At 43.5% G+C, this 20,563-nt stretch overlaps 1 protein-coding gene across 3 annotated transcripts in view; it reads left to right on the top strand.

The window, feature by feature from the left end:
- katnal2 (katanin p60 subunit A-like 2) overlaps positions 1–20,563 on the top strand; it is a 99,885-nt gene that overhangs the window by 60,376 nt on the left and 18,946 nt on the right. For all 3 annotated transcript variants that reach the window (XM_041193269.1, XM_041193357.1, XM_041193185.1), the window contains 2 exons: positions 604–722; positions 10,230–10,321. In XM_041193269.1, the coding sequence (XP_041049203.1) occupies positions 604–722; positions 10,230–10,321 (211 nt within the window). The remainder of the gene's footprint in view (positions 1–603; positions 723–10,229; positions 10,322–20,563) is intronic.

Here is a 20,563-nt window from a genome sequence, read left to right as displayed (position 1 = left end):
CGTCTCCTAACTCTTACTAGGGTATGAATCCATAGAGCTGGCATTCATCCAGTACCTTGTGAGGGTCTAGGGAGTAACTTCACAGACTACTTGTCCACAGTGAGCATTAGAGTCATGCCCACTCAGCTGCCAGCCACAGATATACACTTTTAACTGTAAGTGGGAACCCTGGCTGACTTTTTCACTTAGTAGCCCAGAATACAAAGGCCATTTGCAATGTCCCCAACTGCAGCCCTGGTTGCATTTAACTAATTCAGCACAAAAAAGGAATGCAATCTGAAATCTTCTGTTTCGTGGTTTAGTGCTACTCTTACTGGTACCTTTTCCTCATTTGGCCATTGAAGGAATTATGTTTATGATTTAATGATTTATTGATCAATAATGTGTTAGTTGCCAAAGCTTGATGTTCTATGGTGCATACACAGCACGCTGTGAGCTATATACGTTTATCAACAAATTTCTATAAAGTATCCATCATTACTATATGCTCCTTGCAAATTGTGTATAATAACTGATTAATTTTTCTTTTGAAGATAGAAAAAACTTTGTGTTTAATTTCTTCCAGAATGCCTTATGAAATATTAATAACTGTGTTTTGTTTAGGTACTGGAAAAACATTGCTTGCAAAGGCTGTCGCCACTGAATGTAACACGACCTTCTTCAACATTTCAGCCTCTACCATTGTCAGTAAATGGAGGGGAGATTCTGAAAAACTTGTTAGGGTAGGGAGCTTTCAGTTGGTTCCTCTGTCAAATATTCTTGTGCCACAGATGTTTCCCTTTAGGGCTTCTACTACTAAGTACAGTAAATGCAATGTGTGATGTGGCACTGAGCTGAGTATACCCAAGTCTCAATTTAAACATTTAAAAGTTTCACAGTTTTTAAAAAATATTCTGCTTTTCTATTGTTACCAAAGCGAATAGCCTCACACTTCCCCATACTATAATCAGAAAGCCAGTTTATGAAGGAAAGAACTGGAGCCAATCTTTAGATACATTACACTTGGTTTCTTTGTCCAAGTCAATAATATAGAATGCATATTACTGAGGCCCACGCTGATCCTTGTGACCCTCCTCTAGTTAACAACCTGCCAACTTGAAAATGCTCCATTTATTCCTACTCTCTGCTTTCAGTCCATTAATTAATCCTCCATCCATGCTCATATCTTACCCCCAACTCCTCCAGCCTTTATCTCACAATTAACCTTTTGCATGGCACTTCACAATGCTTTTTGGAAATCCAAGTATATTACATTTATGTCTCTATATTACCTTACTAGTTACATTCTCAAAAAAACTCTTGATAAATTTGTCAAGCATGATTCCCTTTCATAAAACCACGATGATGGTATGTTTGATCATACTATGATTTTCCAGGACTTCCTTAATAATAGATTCCAGCATTTTCCTAATGTCTGATGTCAGAACTAATGGCCTGTAGTTCCCTGTTCTCTCTCTCTCTCTCTCTCCTTTGATGAATAACTGTGCTACATTTGCAAACTGCCAATCCACCATGATCATTCTAGAATCTAGGGACCTTTGGAAAATCATAACCAATGCATCCATTATCTCTGCAGCTACCTCTTTTAGAACCCTAGGATGTAGACCTTCAAGTCCACAGAATTTGTCAGATTTTAGTCCATTAAGAATCTCTAATACCCTTCCTCTGCTGATATTAATTACTGGAAGTTCCTCACTCTTATTAGTTCCTTGGTTACCCTCTGTTTCCGGTATGTAATTTGTGTCTTCTGTGAATACAGACACAAATATTTGTTCAGCTTTTCTGCCATTTCCTTATTCCCCATGATAGTTTCCCCTGTCTCTGCCTCCAAGGGACCAATGTTATATATTATATACTTGTAAAAGCTCTTACAATCCATTTTTGTATTCGTGGCTAGTATATTCTCATATCCTATTTTTGCCCTTTTTTAGCAACTCTTAGTTGTCCTTTGCTGTTTTCTACAAAACTCCGAATCCTCAGCCGTACTACTATTCTTTGCAACATTATAAGCTTCTTCTTTTAATCTCTATTCTTAACTTCCCTAGTAAGCTTTCTTGCTGAGTTTTTGTTTTTTAACATAACATATTCTTGCAGAACATTTTGAATTATTTACTTAACTGGTTCCCACAGTTTATTTACCACCACACCTTTTAATCTATTTACCCAATCAACCATAGCCAGCTTTTCCCTAATATTTATGTTTGGCTATGTTTAAGATTCTTGTTTTGGACTCGAGTATACTGCTCTCAAACTTAATATGAAATTCAGTTATGTTATGATGATAAATTTTTCTCAGAGGGTCTTTTCCTGTGAGATTCATGCCTCATTGCCCAGTACTGGATCTAAAATAGCTTTGACCCTGGTTGGTTCTACAACATATTAGAATCATAGAAAGTTTATGCACAGAAAGAGGCCACCTGGCCCATCGTGTCTGTGTTGGCCGAAAAACAAATCACCCAGCCTAATCCCGCTTTCCAGCATTTGGTCATTTAGCCCTGTAGATTATGGCACTTGAGGTGCATATCCAGATACCTTGAAAAATAATTGAGTTTCTGCCTCTACTACCCTTTCAGGCTGTGAGTTACATGCCCCTACCACCCTCTGGTAAAAAGATTTTCCTCATCTCCCCCCTAATCTTTCTACCAATCACTTTAAATCTATGTCCCATAGTTACTGACCACTCTGCTAAGGTAAATAGGCCTTACCCTTCCACCCTATCCAGGCCCCTCACAATTTTGTACATCTCAATCAAATCTCCCCTCAGCCTCCTCTGTTCCAAGGAGAACAACTCTAGCCTATCCAATTTTTCCTCATAGCTGCATTCTTGTAAATCTCCTCTGTACCCACTCGTGCAATTACATCCTTTCTGTAATGAGGTGACCAGCACACAGTACTCAAGTTGTGCCCTAACTAATACAGTTTCAGCGTAACCTCCCTGCTCTTATATTTTACACCTTGGCTAATAAAGGAAAGGATTCCATATGCCTTCTTAACCACCTTGTCAACCTGTCCTGCTACCTTCAGGGATCTGTGGACATTCATTGCAAGGTCCTCCGCTTCCTCTATATCTCTCAATATTCTCCCATTAATTGCACATTGCTTTGCCTTGTTTGACCTCCCCAAATGCATCACCTCACACTTCTCCAGGTTGAATTCCATTTGCCACCTTTTTGCCTAGCTGACCAGTCCATTGATATATTTCTGTAGTCTACAGCTATCCGTGTTATCAATCATGCGGCCAATTTTTGTGTCATCTGCAAACTTATTGACCATGCCCACTATATTTATGTCCAACTCAGTTAATATGTACCTCAAAAAGCAGGGGACCTAGTACTGAGCCCAGCAGAACCTCAATGGAACCAGCCTATTGGTTGCAAAAACACACGTCAACAATTATCCTTTGATTCCTGCCACTGAGCCAATTTTGTATCCAGCTTGCTACATTCCCCTGGATCCCATGGGCTTTTATTTTTTTAATCAGTCTGCCATGTGGGACCTTGTCAAAAGCCTTGCTAAAATCCATGTAGACTGCATCAACTGCATGACCTTCATCAATTCTCCTTGTTACTTCCTCAAAAAATTCAATCAAGTTAGTCAGATATGATCTTCCCTCAACACATCCATGCTGACTATCCTTGATTAATCAAGAGGGAGATGGTGGCATAGTGTTCCAGAGACCCAGGGTAATGCTCTGGGAATCTGGGTTTGAATCCCTCCACAGCAGATGGTAAAATTTGAATTCAGTGAAATTTTGAAAAAGTCTGATGAACCCATCTGGTTCACTAACATCACCATTTGACCCCAGATCCACCCAATTAGGGATGGGCAATAATGAACCAGTGATGCTCAGATCCCATGAATGAATGAATGAATACAAGTAATTAATCCATGCCTTTCTAAGTGACAGTTTATCTTGTTTCTCAGAATTGATTCCAATAATTTGCCCACTACTGAGTTTAGACTGCCTCGATTTGGTCTGTCCCTCGCTCCCTTTTTAAACAAAGGTACAACATTAGTAGTCCTCCAATCCTCTGGCACTGCACCTGTATCCAGTGAGGATTGGAAAATGATGGTCAGACCTTCCAGCCCTGGTGATTTATCCACTTTCAAGGATGCTAATCCTATTTATGCTTCCTCTCTCCCTATGTTTCCACTCCTTCTCCTTAACCACAATGACTGCATCACATTCCTCTTTTATGAAGACAGATGCAAAGTATTCATTGAGAACCATACCAACATCTTCTGCCTCCACACATATGTTGTTGGTCCTTTATGGGCCCTACTCTTTCCTTAGTTATCCTCTTACTGGTAATGTTAATTATAAAACATCTTGAGGTTCACCTTGATTTTACTTGTCATTATTCTTTCATAGCCTGTCTTTGCTTTCCTAATTTTCTTTTTGATTTTAGCCCTGCGCTTCCTAAACTTCTCTCGGCTTTCTCTAGTGTTGAGTTCTCTGTGTCAAACATAAGCTCTCCTTTTCTGCCGTAGACACGTAGTCATGTAGAAACTAGGAGCAGGAGTAGGCCATTCAGTTTTTCGAGCCTGCTCTACCATACAATATGATCATGGCTGATTCTCTACCCCAACACCATATTCCTGCTTTCTCTCCATACCCCATTGATACCCCTAATATCCAAAAATGTATCAATTTCTTTCTTGAATATACTCAGTGACCCGCCTCCACACCCTTCTGTGGTAGAGAAGTCCACAGGTTGATCACCCTGAGTGAAGAAATTTTTCCTTATCTTAGTCCTAAATGGCCTGCCCCGTATCCTGAGATTGGCCCCTAGTTCTGAACTCCCCAACCAGGGGAAACATCCTTCCTGCATCTAGTCTGTCTAGCCCTGTCGAATTTTATGCATTTCAATCAGATCCCCTCTCGTTCTTCCAAACTGTAGTGAATACAAACCCAGTAGAACCAATTTCTCCTCATATGACAGACCTGCCATCCCCAGTATCAGCCTAGTGAATCTTCGCTGCACTCCATCTATGGCAAGTATATCCTTTCTTAGGTAGGGAGACCAAAACTGCATGCAATACTCCAGGTGTGGTCTCACCAAGGCCCAGTATAGCATCAGTAAGACATCCCTACTTCTGAACTCTCATCCTCTTGCAATGAAGGCCAACATATAATTTGCCTTCCTAATTGCTTGCTGCACCTGCCTGTTTACTTTCATTGACTGGTGTACAAGGACACCCAGATCCCTTTGTACATCCACATTTCCCAATATATCACCATTTAAATAATACTCTGCCTTTCTGTTTTCTATAACGAAGCATATAACTTCGCATTTATCCACGTTATACTGCATCTGCCATGTGTTTGACCACACACACAACTTGTCTAAATTGCTCTGAAGCTGCCTTGCATCCTCCTCACAGCTCAACCCCACCAAGTTTTGTGTCATCAGCAAACTTGGAAATATTGCATTTGATTCCCTCATCCAAGTCATTTATATGTATTGTGAATAGCTGGGGCCCAAGTGCTGATTCCTGCGGTACACCACTGGTCACCACCTGCCACCTGGAAGACAGGATTGAATAATTGTTGTAATTCATGCATACTTTCCTTAAATATTAGCCATTGCCTATCCACTGTTAACCCTTTAAGTAAGGGTCCCCAATCCATCATTGCCAAATCGCACCTCATACCCTCGTAGTTCCCTTTGTTTAGATTCAGGACTCTAGTTTTGGATTCAACTTCTTCACTTTCCATCCTAATTGACAACTCTATCATTTTATGGATGCTCTTCCCCAAGGCACAACAAGATTGTTAATTAATCCTTTCTCATTGCGCAATACCCAGTCTAGGATAGTCTGCTCTCTAGTTGGTTCCTCAATGTATTGGTCTAAAAAAACCGTCATATACAAGCTCCAGGAAATCCTCCTCCACAGTGTTATTGCTAGCTTGGTTTGTCCAATCTATATGTAGATTAAAGTCACCCATGATTACAATTGTACCCTTATTGCATGCGTCTCTAACTTCCTGCTTAATACCTTCCCTTACATCTCCATTACTGTTTGGGGGGCCTATAGACAACTCCCATCAACATTTCTGCCCCTTGGTGTTCCTTATCTCCACCCAAACAGATTCCACGTCATGATTTTCCGAGCCAATATCCTTCCTCACTATTGCATTGATTTCCTCCTTTACTAACAATGCTACCCCACCTCCTTCCCCTAATTGTCTGTCTTTCCTAAATATTGAATACCCTTGGATGTTCAATTCCCATCCTTGGTCACTCTGTAGCCACGTCTCTGTAATTGCAATCATATAACTGATTATATCTATTTGTGCTGTTAATTCATCTACCTTATTGCGAATGCTCCACGCATTAAAATGCCTTTAGATTTGCCTATTTAACCTTGTTAGTCATCTTAGCTTTATCCTCTAAGCTCCTTGACATCCAGAGGGCTCTAGATTTGGCTGTCCCGTCCTTTTTCTTTGTGGGAACATGTTTACATTGAACCCCTTGAATCTCCCCTTTGAATGCCTCCCACTGCTCTGACACTGATTTATCATCCAGTAGCTATTTCCATTCCTGAAATTGGCCTTGCCCCAATTTAAAACTTTAACCCCTGTTCTATCTTTGTTCTTTTCTATAATTATGTTTAAACTAACTGACTTATGATCACTACCACCAAAATGCTCTTCCACTGCCACTTCTTCCACCTGCCCAACTTCATTGCCTAAAATTAAGTCCAGAACTTGTTGGACTTGCTACATACTGGCCAAGAAGGTTCTCCTGAATGCACCTCAAGAATTCTGGTCCTTCAGTTCCTTTCACACTAAACTATCCCATATTGTTCAAGCAATTTACAAATTCGTCTTCCTGATTACCTTTGCCAATTTGAGTTGTCCAGTCTATATCAAGATTAATACCCTCCATTTTGATTATGTTGCCTTTGTTACATGCTTCAATTATTTCTTGCATAATGTGCTGTTCAGTGATATAACTGCTGTTAGGGGGCCTATATAGCCTCAACAGTTTTTTATGACCTTTGTTATTCCTAATCTCTGCCCATAATGATTCTGCTTCATGGAAAAGAAAATAAGCTGGTCTTCCATTCTGACTACTATTTGGTGACTCTTGCTGGAATGTTTACGTGAAAGTTGGCTTTGACTTTAATTACATTGTTAAATAGCTTGTTGATATCCACTGTCAGACTCACACATACACTGGTTTCTCAAGAAAGTAGGAATTGTTTGTTACTGACACTAGGGCCAGGATTTTCCCGTCCCAACTGCCGCAGGAATCGTTGCAGGCAGAATGGATCATTTGATGGACCAGCAAAAACTTTCAGTTGCACGGCATGCAGAACTGGAAAATCCACCCTAGAGAACCATACAATGTCACAGCAAGTATTGGGAGTCAAGAAATTCAATTTACTCACAAAGTTGTCTGAGTGTCAGTTCTACACAAAGATCTGTACTGGCCTGAGGTCGGCACCAAATTCCACTTTTGGCTGACTCTTTCTAATGGCGAGCTGTAGCCTTTAAGAGGGTGAGAAATCAGCTGGTTCTCACACTGAGCTGGCCAGTGGGTCAGATCGAAGGGGGGAGGCAATCTGTTTTTAGACAGGAGCTATAAAAATGGGCTTAAGTGTTTTTGAGTGACATACATGAGCCCAAAACATGATTCTTGGCCTTCAGCAAAGTCAATTACATAGGTATAAAGGAAGAGCTGGCTATGATTAGTTGGGTAAATAGACTAAAAGATATGGTGGTAAATACACTGTGGGAAACATCTTAAGGAAATAATTCAAAATGTTAAACAAAAATACATTCCATTAAAAAACAAAAACTCAGTGAGTAAGATCCATCTCTGGCTTAAAAGGGAAGTTGAGGAAAATATTAGATCAAAGGATGAGGCTTCAAATTTTATAAAGAATAATAGTAAGCTTGAGGATTTAGAGTGGTTTAGAAACCAGCAAAGGATGACTAAAAGTGGCTAAAAAGGGAAAAAATAGAATATGAGAATAAACTAGCCAGGAATATAAATACAGACTGTAAGAGATTTTACAAGCAAATAATGAGAGTAGCTATTGTAAATGTTGGATCCTTAGAGGCAGAGACAGGGGAAGTTATCATGGGGACAGGGGAAATGGCAGAGAAATTGAACAAATGTTTTGTCTGTCTTCACAGTGGAAGACACAAATTGCAGAGCAGGCATAGAGGGTAACCAAGGAGCTAATACGAGTGAGGAACTTCAAGTAATTAACATTAGCAGAGGAAAAGTATTAGAGAAACTTATGGGACTAAACACAAATTCCCAGGACCTGATGGCTGTTTTGACCGGATGGGAGGAGTGCACAGTTTATCTAGCCCCACTTCTCTGCAGGGTCTCTCTGCAGAGATGGGCTTCAGAGGATAGGCGTTATAAAATAAAAGATAAGGTTTGCAGGGTCTCAGTGCTGTTGATCTGGAACTCCTCATGTGAAGATGGGCGACAGGTCCCAGTAGATGGCTTGAGGTTCTCGCCCACAGAGTTTCGGCATGGCAGAGAATATAACCGGGTCAATCCCTCTTGTCTCAGCCTCTCAGATATAAAGGGTAAAAGAGACAAGCTGCAGTGAGCTGAGGATTCTTAGCTGGATATTGACAACCAATTTATTCCAGGCAAGGCAAGAAGGCAAGCTGGGCAGCTTTTACTTTCTCAGTTCAGTCCCAACTGAACTCAAACACAAGTCCAAAACTTAGACCTCACCCATCATGTGATTTCCAGCAACTCACTAGCTTTTTGCTTTTAAACCAGGTTTTTTCCCTATCAAATAGAGTAATTTCAATGCAGACAAGCACACAGCTCTTCCCCCCTCCCTGACTCCCACCTTCAATACCATGCTGATCAGGTGATGTCTTGGAAAAGGCATGCTTATTGACAGTTCCAAGGTAAACTTATGACCTTTTTAAAAAAAAAAACTTCAGGTCAGCATCCAAAGGTCCAAATATTGCAATGTCCTTCCAAATTTTAAAAGAAAAGTCCAATTTGTGAAGATAGGTTTTCCCAACATGGCCTACATGCTAAAGTCCTAAAGCATGCTTCTACTCCTGCACCCAGAAAAAAATAATATTGCTGAAATAAAAGACATGCCTAAGCTTTTCATTCTGCATTCATCAGTACACACTTTTTCAGCAATACTCGAGTACTATACTCCGAAAAAAATAATTTTAAAATGTTCAGGCCTTTTTTCTCAATGTCCTTCAGCCATCCCATTAAGGAGTTTTGGTTAGGTCATTCAAGACCATGGGAATGTGGAACACCTGCATGTGCATGACGCTGGTTTACATCTTTAAGTGACTTAGCATCTGTTTCAGATGGCTTGGCTGCTCACCCATTTAACACCTGTCTGAATTATCACATCAAGCAAGTCTTGGACATCTAAGGAGTTGCTGAGTTTTTAGGTGTAAAATGAGCAGCGATGAATTAAATATGTTTTCAGGACTGTAGGACACTACTCCCTTTTAAGAGTTACGTACATAACAGAGAGACACAGCTAATATTTAGTTAGAAAACTCATCTCGAGTCCAGATTAGCATTCTTAAAAAGAAATTCAATCTTTTAATAAAGGACCATCACCAGCTATAAATGGTTTTCAGGAAGCATGTGGTTTTGGCTTAGAAAACTGAAGTCAGTTAGGAAACAAGATGCCAAATTCTGATGATGTTGGAAATCTGACAACAAAACCAGAGAAGAATGGAAATGCTGAGCAGGTCAGGCAGCATGTCCATAAGACATGGGAGCAGAAATTAGGCCATTCAGCCCATTGAGTCTATAAGTGACATTTCTGGTCTTAAGACCCTTACTCAGATTTTATTATTTTTGTTTTCATTTAGAAACCAACTAGATTCTGTAAGAGAAAGACGACAGCGTTGGTTTTCCGGATGGATGAGATGTTAAGTTGTGGGGCTTCTTCAGCCAAATCTGTTTTTAGACTTCCTAATTTTTTTCTGATATATCCTGTGGCACAATTTATTCAGCTGTTCCTTACTTTGTTTTGTTGGTGCAGAGGGATCTATGAATTTTATTTATTTCAGAATCATATTGTGCCTTTTTATTTGATTCCTTGTCCCCTGTCAGTACAGGATATTTTGTAGCTTTACCTGTGCCACTGATTTGGGAAGTTTTCATATTGTGTCTTCTTCCCATTTCTGCTTTGCACAATATTATCCTTAGTTTGACTTATGAATTTTATTTTTGAAATGTATTACCTATTGTATTTCCCAGGTGCTGTTTGAACTTGCTCGATTTCATGCTCCCTCTACTATCTTCCTGGATGAGCTGGAGTCAGTGATGAGCCAGCGTGGCAGTGCCCCTGGGTCAGTACTCTTAAACATTTTATATATTTAAAAAGTTATTTTGACTGTCTCTCGTCCCATAGATTTGGGGGGGGGTGAGGGTGGATGCACAAAATCAAGTGCCATGGCAGGTGTCTATTGTCCCACAAGTGGCCACCTCTCCTGGTGGCGCTGCTGGGATTATGAGATTAGAGAGCTGTTGGCCATTTGATTGGCTGCCAGCTCTAGGAGGCAGGATCTCCAAATGGGATGGCAGTCTCACCCTGAACCAATTAATGGCCCGGCAGCTGTTAAATCGCTGTGAGGTAACTCGATCAAGCAGAGGTGACCTCGACCTGACTTTTCAGCTGTGGAGGGTGTCAGGCCAACACCTTCACTTAAAATACTGGTCCATGTCTCCCAATGTATTCTCCTGTTCCTCTTTATACATCTGTTTCTCTACACTGACGAGGGAAATATCTGTTTTTGTTAGACCTTTGACTGCAGGCTGTTTTTTTAAATTATGTAATTTGAACCTTCTAAGAACAGACAGAAAACATGTAGTTACAGTAAAAATGCATTATCCCAAAATTGTCAACTCTATACCATATGACATACCTAAAAATGTGGTGTCAACCTGGTGAAGCTGCAACACTAGTTGTGTGCCAAGCAGCAAGTGATAGACAGAGCTAAGCGATTCCACAACCAACGGATCAGATGTAAGCGCTGCAGTCCTGCCATATCCAGTTATGAATGGTGGTGGACACTTAAACAATTCATTGGAGGAGGAGGCTCCACAAAAATCCCCATCCTCAATGATGGAGGAGCCCAACATATCAGTGCAAAAGATAAGGCTGAAGCATTTGCAACAATCCGAGTGGATGATTAATCTTGGCCTCCTCCAGAGGTCACCAGCACCACAGATGCCAGTCGTCAGCCAATTCAGTTCACTCCATGTGATATCAAGAAACGACTGAAGGCACTGTGAATTCTTAGCCTCTCAGCTGCCCTTGTAGCCATAGTATTTATATGGTTAGTCCAGTCAGTTTCTGTTCAATGGTAATCCCCAGGATAGGGAGGAATTCAGCGATGGTGATGCCATTGAATGTCAAGGAGCGATGGTTAGATTCTCTCTTGTTGGACATGTCATTGCTTGGCAATTGTGTGGTGTGAATATTCCAGCAATAGTACTGAAGACTGGTGCTTCAAAACTTGCCATACCCCCTAGCCAAACTGTTCCAGTACAGCTACAACATTGGCATCTACCTGGAAATATGAAAATTCCCAGGTATGTCCTGAACATGAAAAAAATCCAAGCCAGTTATTGCCCCATCAGTCTACTCTCGATTATCAGTAAAGTGATGGAAGGGGTCATCAACAGTGCTATCAAGCAGCACTTGCTTAACAATAACCTGCTTACTGATGCTCAGTTTGGGTTCCGCCAGGGTCACTCAGCTTCTGACCTTATTACTGCCTTGGTTCAAACACGGACAAAAGAGCTGAACTCCAGAAGTGAGGTGAGAGTGACTGCCTTTGACATCAAGGCAGCATTTGACTGAGTGTGGCATCAAGAACCCATAGCAAAACTCGAGTCAGTGGGAATCGGGGGAAATCTCTCCACTAGTTCAAGTCATACTGAGCACTAAAGAAGATGCTTGTGGTTGTGGGTGGTCAATCATCTCAGTTCCAGGACATCACTGCAGGAATTTCTCAGGGTAGTGTCCAAGGCCCAACCATCTTCAGCTGCTTCATCAAGGACCTTCCTTCCATCATAAGGTCAGAAGCGGGGATGTTTGCTGATGATTGGTGCAACATTGTGCATTTGTGACTCCTCAGATGCTGAAGCAGTCCATGTCCAAATGCAGCAAGACAATATCCAGGCTTTTCCTGACAAGTGGCAAGTAACATTCACACCACACAATTGCCAGGCAATGACATGTTCAACAAGAGAGAATCTAACCATCGCTCCTTGACATTCAATGGCATCACCATCGCTGAATTCCTCACTATCCTGGGGATTACCATTGACCAGAAACTGACTGGACTAACCATATAAATACTACGGCTACAAGGGCAGCTGAGAGGCTAGGAATCCTGCGGTGAGTAATTCACCTCGTGAGTCTACAATACCTGCACATCATTTACAAGACACAAGTCAAGAGTGTGATGGAATATGGTCCACTTGCTTGGATGAATGCAGCTCCAACAACACTCAAGAAGCTTGACACCATCCAGGACAAAGCAGCCTGCTTGATTGGCACCCCTTCCACAAGCATTCACGCCCTCCACCACTGAAGAACAGCGATAGCAGTGTGTACCATCTACAAGATGCATTGTAGGAACTCACCAACTCTCCTTAGGCAGCACCTTCCAAACCCACGACCACTACCGTTTAGAAGGACAAGGGCTGCAGATGCACGGGAGCACTACCACCTGGAAGTTCCCCTCCAAGCTACTCACCGTCCTGACTTGGAAGTATACCACTGTTCCTTCACTGTCACTGGGTCAAAATCCTGGAACTCCCTTCTTAATAGCACTGTGGGGTACCTACACCACAGGGACTGCAACGGTTCAAAATGGCAGCTCACCACCATCTTTTCAAGGGCAATTAAGGATGGGCAATAAATGCTGCCCTAGCTAGCAATGCCATATCCCATAAAAATGAATAAAAAAAGTAAAGATTATGATTACCCATTTATCATCTCTTTCTCTCCCCATTCAGATCAGAGAGATTAAAAATTGGCAATTGACATTGGGAAGTGAGAACTGGCATGGGACATCCAACTGCTACAATGAATAAGAAGAATTTTTTTTTGCGTTATCTCTCTGTGACACAAACTGTCATTACCCAGAACTTGAGTGAGTGACCAAACACCTTCAAAAAGTGACAAAATCACAAGATAGATTTGGACAAAGAAGCCCCTTCAACTACTTTCATATCTTTCCAGATTGTCATATTTCTCATATTGTCTTCTCACACCGGCATCTAATTTCCTGTCCTCAAGCACACTCTTCCTGACAATCCCTTCCAGTTATTGATCAACCTTTATTTAAAGAATTACTACCTGAGATCTGGCCTAAACCTGCTCTTGTCTTGCAGGTTCTACCAATTTCACTCTGAACTAGCTGCTGATAAGAGGTCCCCTAGCATTCCCAACTTGCCTGTTGGGAAATACCTGTCATCTGCTACTCATTGTTATACTCACTGTACTGTGCCATTGAGGTGCCCTAATAATTCTTTTTTACTTATTAATTAGAAAATTTTATTTTAACTTTAGAAATAGTTTTCAGTGACTTATTTTTTCAATTTACAAACAACTGGAAAAAACTGAACTTAGAAAATTCACAGGGCAGGTAGGAGGTCTATCCCTAAAATTTGCAGGATGATGGGAAGAGTCTATGGCCAAAATCTTCGGGTCAGTGTGCGGAGGTGGGCTTCGCTCGCCGGTGCATAAAATGACGCACGGTGACGTCGGGCGTGTGTTCCGACATCACCGAGCATCATTCAGATCTTCAGTTTGGCAGGCACGCACCGGAGTCGATTGCACACCCGCCGACCTGTCAAAGGCCTTTTAAGGTCATTTAAATATCAATTAAAATAATTAACAGAGCTGCCTGTCCAACCTTAAGGTTGGCGGGCAGGCGAAGAGCCCAGACGGCCTTTGCATTTATCATGAAACCTCATCCATGGGTGGGATGGAGTTTCATGAAGGTAAATTTTTAATAAAATTCATAGGAATGCCCCATCTCATTGTCACATGAGGGGACATGTCTTTAAAATTTTTTTTCTTTATTTAAATTTTTAATAAACTAATCTCCCTGAGGCAGCCCTGTGCCTCAGGGAGATTTCTGCGCTTTTTCACATGTGCGAAAGAACGCAGGCTTGACTCAGCCTACTCCGCCCGCCCGCGCAGGGAGTGCTCAGCGCTTCCGGGTGCACGTCACGCAAAGCAGACCTTAATTGGCCCGCACATGTAAAATGGCAGCACGTGGCTGATTGCGGGTGGCGTCAGCTGCACGCCTACCCACACCTGCCCAGCCCCCACAACGGGGAGAAAATTCTTTTATCTGGGTGGGGGCATGTCTGGAGTCCACTCATGCTGAATAGCAGTGGAAAAGTCTAGTGGATCTCTAGTGATAGAGGAGAGGCTATCCCTAATGTCTCCCTGTGTGAGAGAACCATTGGTAAAATATAAGAACAGTTAAACCCTTTCATCTTCAGGGGTCTAGGCCCTCATCTTTGCCTGGATCCCACAAAGGATTTTGATTCCGTGGCTGTGTTGCAAGACCGCAAAATATGATGCATGTCTGTTGAATAAATCTAGGTTGACACACACTGTTTCTAGTCCTGATGTAAGTGTGTCAACTGGACACTCACAACCACTGATTCTATCTGACTTAGAAATTGTTCTTCAGGGCTTAAGCGCATTTCTCCACTGGCTTCTGGGCGTTACTGTGACTGCCATTTTGTTACTGCTTTATACTGAGACTGTATTGTTCATTGCACTGCCTCTATCCCAGTTCCAGATGTGCTTTGTTATGATCCCAGCTGATATTAATACTTGACAAGTCAGATCACAGAGTGAAACCTGACTTGATAGATCCTAATATAAAAACAAAAAAACTGCGGATGCTGGAAATCCAAAACAAAAACAGAATTACCTGGAAAAACTCAGCAGGTCTGGCAGCATCGGCGGAGAAGAAAAGAGTTGACGTTTCGAGTCCTCATGACCCTTCGACAGAACTTGAGTTCGAGTCCAGGAAAGAGCTGAAATATAAGCTGGTTTAAGGTGTGTGTGTGGGGGGCGGAGAGATAGAGAGACAGAGAGGTGGAGGGGGTTGGTGTGGTTGTAGCGACAAACAAGCAGTGATAGAAGCAGATCAGATCATCATTTCCGCCAACTCCAGCATGATGCCACTACCAAACACATCTTCCCTTCACCCCCCTTATCGGCATTCCGTAGGGATCGCTCCCTCCGGGACACCCTGGTCCACTCCTCCATCACCCCCTACTCCTCAACCCCCTCCTATGGCACAACCCCTTGCCCACGCAAAAGATGCAACACCTGCCCCTTCACTTCCTCTCTCCTCACCGTCCAAGGACCCAAACACTCCTTTCAAGTGAAGCAGCATTTCACTTGCATTTCCCCCAACTTAGTCTACTTCATTCGTTGCTCCCAATGTGGTCTCCTCTACATTGGAGAGACCAAACGTAAACTGGGCGACCGCTTTGCAGAACACCTGCGGTCTGTCCGCAAGAATGACCCAAACCTCCCTGTCGCTTGCCATTTTAACACTCCACCCTGCTCTCTTGCCCACATGTCTGTCCTTGGCTTGCTGCATTGTTCCAGTGAAGCCCAACGCAAACTGGAGGAACAACACCTCATCTTCCGACTAGGGACTTTACAGCCTTCCGGACTGAATATTGAATTCAACAACTTTAGGTCGTGAGTCCCCTCCCCCATCCCCACCCCCTTTCTGTTTCCCCCTTCTTTTTTTTCCCAATAAATTATAAAGATTTTCCTTTTCCCACCTATTTCCATTATATAAAAAAAAACCCACTAGAGCTATACCTTGAGTGCCCTACCATCCATTCTTAATTAGCACATTCGTTTAGATAATATCACCAACTTTAACTTTAACACCTATGTGTTCTATTGTACTATTGTTGTTGACATCTTTTGATGATCTGCTTCTATCACTGCTTGTTTGTCGCTACAACCACACCAACCCCCTCCACCTCTCTGTCTCTCTATCTCTCCGCCCCCCACACACACACCTTAAACCAGCTTATATTTCAGCTCTTTCCTGGACTCGAACTCAAGTTCTGTCGAAGGGTCATGAGGACTCGAAACGTCAACTCTTTTCTTCTCCGCCGATGCTGCCAGACCTGCTGAGTTTTTCCAGGTAATTCTGTTTTTGTTTTGGATTTCCAGCATCCGCAGTTTTTTTGTTTTTATCTCTGTGTTTAATTGACTGCCACTGCTCTTCAAGAAATGCCTACCTCCTTGAAGAAGTTCTGTTCCTCTCTGCGACAAGATTTCCGGATTTCTCTGTTGCCTTGTTCACCTTCATTGCTTTCCATTTCTCTCCTAGTGTTTGACAAGGTGTTTACTAAAACCCGCTTTCACAGCCATATCTCCTTTCTCAGTGACTGTCTCCGTCTCCGACTTACCCCACATGGATTTCAACTGAAATTCCACCCCTCATGTTTCGAACCCACCCAGGATTACAGGTATCTCCGGGACATAAAACGTTTCTCGGACTGCTGTTCCCGTCACATTCTGAAATCCACTCTCAGTGCCATGCGCCGCCATATGAACACACTCGACCTCTCCCTCCAGCAGCACCGCCGTACCCTTTTTCAAAGCTGCGCGTGCCCCCAGTTTCATTTTATCCTTCGGCTCATCCGACGCCTCAACAAGAAACTTTTTCTCTTTCTTTCAAGTGCTAAGGAACGCAAGCTCCAACAACTCATCGACACCAACACCCATCTAGGACCCTCCACCCCTGCCCGTCCCTCCGTCCCCACCCCATCTTCCAATCCCAACCCCAACCGTGTATTCACTATACCCCCTGACCTTCCCCTCTCCGATGCTGAACGTTCAGTGCTCAGCAAAGGACTTAGTTTCATACCCTTACGCCCTCACCTCAATGAATTTCGGGCTCGGCATGATACTGAACTCTTCTTCCGCCGTCTTCGTCTCCGGGCTCACTTCTTTGGGCAGGAGTCCTCTCCCAGTTCAACGGATCCTTTTACCCATCTTCAATATTCTCCCTCCACCTGGACCCCTCCCTCTGGATTCTTACCTTCTCTCGATCTTTTCATTGAGAACTGTCGGCGCGACATTAGTCGTCTCAATTTCTCTGCTCCTCTCACCCATTCTAACCTGTCTCTCTCTGAACTTACTGCACTCCATTCTCTCAGGTCCAACCCTGACATTGTCATCAAACCCGCTGACAAGGGTGGTGCTGTTGTTGTCTGGCGCACTGACCTCTACCACGCGGAGGCTGAGCGTCAACTCGCAGACACTTCCTCCTACCTCTCCCTGGACCATGACCCCACCACTGAACATCAAGCCATTGTTTCCAGGACTGTCACTGACCTCATCTCCTCTGGGGATCTCCCTCCCACAGCTTCCAACCTGATAGTTGCCCAACCTCGGACGGCCCGCTTCTATCTCCTACCCAAAATCCACAAACAGAACTGCCCCGGTAGACCGATCGTCTCAGCTTGCTCCTGCCCCACAGAACTCATTTCTCGTTATCTTGACTCCCTTCTCTCTCCCCTTGTCCAGTCCCTTCCCACCTACATCCGTGATTCCTCTGACACCTTACGTCACATCAACAATTTCCAGTTCCCTGGCCCCTACCGCTTCCTCTTCACCATGGACGTCCAATCCCTCTACACCTCCATCCCCCACCAGGATGGTCTGAGGGCCCTTAGCTTCTTCCTCGAACAGAGGCCCGAACAATCCCCATCCACCACTACTCTCCTCCGTCTGGCTGAACTTGTTCTCACGCTGAACAATTTCTCCTTCAACTCCTCTCACTTCCTCCAAATAAAAGGTGTGGCTATGGGTACCCGCATGGGCCCCAGCTATGCCTGTCTCTTTATGGGGTATGTGGAACATTCCTTGTTGCAGTCCTACTCCGGCCCCCTTCCACAACTCTTTCTCCGGTACATCGATGATTATTTCGGTGCTGCTTCATGCTCTCGTCAGGACTTGGAAAAATTTATTAATTTTGCTTCCAATCTCCACCCCTCCATCATTTTCACGTGGTCCATCTCTGACACTTCCCTTCCCTTCCTTGACCTCTCTGTCTCAATCTCTGGTGATAGACTGTCCACCAATATCCATTACAAACCCACCGACACCCACAGCTATCTCGACTACAGCTCCTCACACCCCACTTCCTGTAAGGACTCCATCCCATTCTCTCAGTTCCTTCGCCTCCGTCGCATCTGTTCCGATGATGCTACATTCAAAAACAGTTCCTCTGACATGTCCTCCTTCTTCCTTAACCGAGGTTTTCCACCCACGGTCGTTGACAGGGCCCTCAACCGTGTCCGGCCCATCTCCCGCGCATCCGCCCTCACTCCTTCTCCTCCCTCCCAGAAACATGAGAGGGTCCCCCTTGTCCTCACTTATCACCCCACCAGCCTCCGCATTCAAAGGATCATCCTCCGCCATTTCCGCCAACTCCAGCATGATGCCACTACCAAACACATCTTCCCTTCACCCCCCTTATCGGCATTCCGTAGGGATCGCTCCCTCCGGGACACCCTGGTCCACTCCTCCATCACCCCCTACTCCTCAACCCCCTCCTATGGCACAACCCCTTGCCCACGCAAAAGATGCAACACCTGCCCCTTCACTTCCTCTCTCCTCACCGTCCAAGGACCCAAACACTCCTTTCAAGTGAAGCAGCATTTCACTTGCATTTCCCCCAACTTAGTCTACTGCATTCGTTGCTCCCAATGTGGTCTCCTCTACATTGGAGAGACCAAACGTAAACTGGGCGACCGCTTTGCAGAACACCTGCGGTCTGTCCGCAAGAATGACCCAAACCTCCCTGTCGCTTGCCATTTTAACACTCCACCCTGCTCTCTTGCCCACATGTCTGTCCTTGGCTTGCTGCATTGTTCCAGTGAAGCCCAACGCAAACTGGAGGAACAACACCTCATCTTCCGACTAGGGACTTTACAGCCTTCCGGACTGAATATTGAATTCAACAACTTTAGGTCGTGAGTCCCCTCCCCCATCCCCACCCCCTTTCTGTTTCCCCCTTCTTTTTTTTTCCCAATAAATTATAAAGATTTTCCTTTTCCCACCTATTTCCATTATATAAAAAAAAACCCACTAGAGCTATACCTTGAGTGCCCTACCATCCATTCTTAATTAGCACATTCGTTTAGATAATATCACCAACTTTAACTTTAACACCTATGTGTTCTATTGTACTATTGTTGTTGACATCTTTTGATGATCTGCTTCTATCACTGCTTGTTTGTCGCTACAACCACACCAACCCCCTCCACCTCTCTGTCTCTCTATCTCTCCGCCCCCCACACACACACCTTAAACCAGCTTATATTTCAGCTCTTTCCTGGACTCGAACTCAAGTTCTGTCGAAGGGTCATGAGGACTCGAAACGTCAACTCTTTTCTTCTCCGCCGATGCTGCCAGACCTGCTGAGTTTTTCCAGGTAATTCTGTTTTTGATAGATCCTAACTTTTTTTGAAACCCTGGAGGAAAGTCACTGAATAGATTCACAGGAGCTTGCTGATGAACTTTTGACACAAGGAATAAAACATTTATTAAACAAGAGAACATGAACTATATTACACCAGGCAAAGAGATTGGAAAATCTCAATACAAACACAAGAAGATGATTCCAATATTCACTATTCCTTCATCCCAGCAATATCAACCAAAGTAAATTCCATGGATTTCTCAAAAACCGATCCAGACATTTGTCACATTATGAGATACCAAGTCTCACGGAAACTTTGTCTTTCTCACAAGGGTTTCCAATCTCCACATTTGAAGAACTTGTCTTGGAATCCTCTTCAAACGTTGCTCCCTCTTAGACAGTTTCAACAAGGAACCACTTTCAGAGTTTCAATCTCACCTTCCAAGATTCCTTTCCCCTAGATCTTCGAGTACACTCAAGCTTCATCTTCCAAGCTCAATTTCAGATCTTCGGCTGTACTAAGAGGAACATCATTGCTCCAAAAGGCCCACAGTAAGGAGTCACCAACCTTCGGTTGCTTTCTCAGATCTTCAGGGCTTCTCTCACACCCGTTTCACTTCAAGTCTGCTCCTCACAGCTCTCTTTAACTTGGAACCTATTGCTCTACTCCTTTCTTTTAACTTGACTTCTGGGGATCTATTTCTGATCCCTGTCTCTGTCCCTGCCTGGGACTTTCTTATGGGATCTCTCTGTTCCCTTCCTCGTTCCCCTCTCCGTGTCCTGCTCCCTGGGACATCTTCTCTGGAATGGCTCTCCGGTTCAGGTCACCTGACCTGCAGTTTCATTTCTTTGATTCTGTGCAGATGTGCAGGGCCAATTCACAGCCTAAAGACAGCTATTGCACATGTGCAGCCACTTCCCAGCTGGCTAATGTTCAGGAGACCCAAGTTCCCAACCTCTGACTGCCGATTTAAAATTAAGGTAAGCATATGCGTTTTTTAACAGCCCCCAAAGTTTCAGTATTCTGTTTCTCTGCTGGGAATTTTTCACTTTATGCTAAACAAATTTCACTGTGTTCCTGCTAGT

This window comes from Carcharodon carcharias, chromosome 1 (assembly GCF_017639515.1).
Source record: "Carcharodon carcharias isolate sCarCar2 chromosome 1, sCarCar2.pri, whole genome shotgun sequence".
Taxonomy (NCBI): domain Eukaryota; kingdom Metazoa; phylum Chordata; class Chondrichthyes; order Lamniformes; family Lamnidae; genus Carcharodon; species Carcharodon carcharias.
The sequence above is the reverse complement of the archived record's forward strand: the minus strand, read 5'-3'. Positions and strand labels throughout refer to the sequence as shown.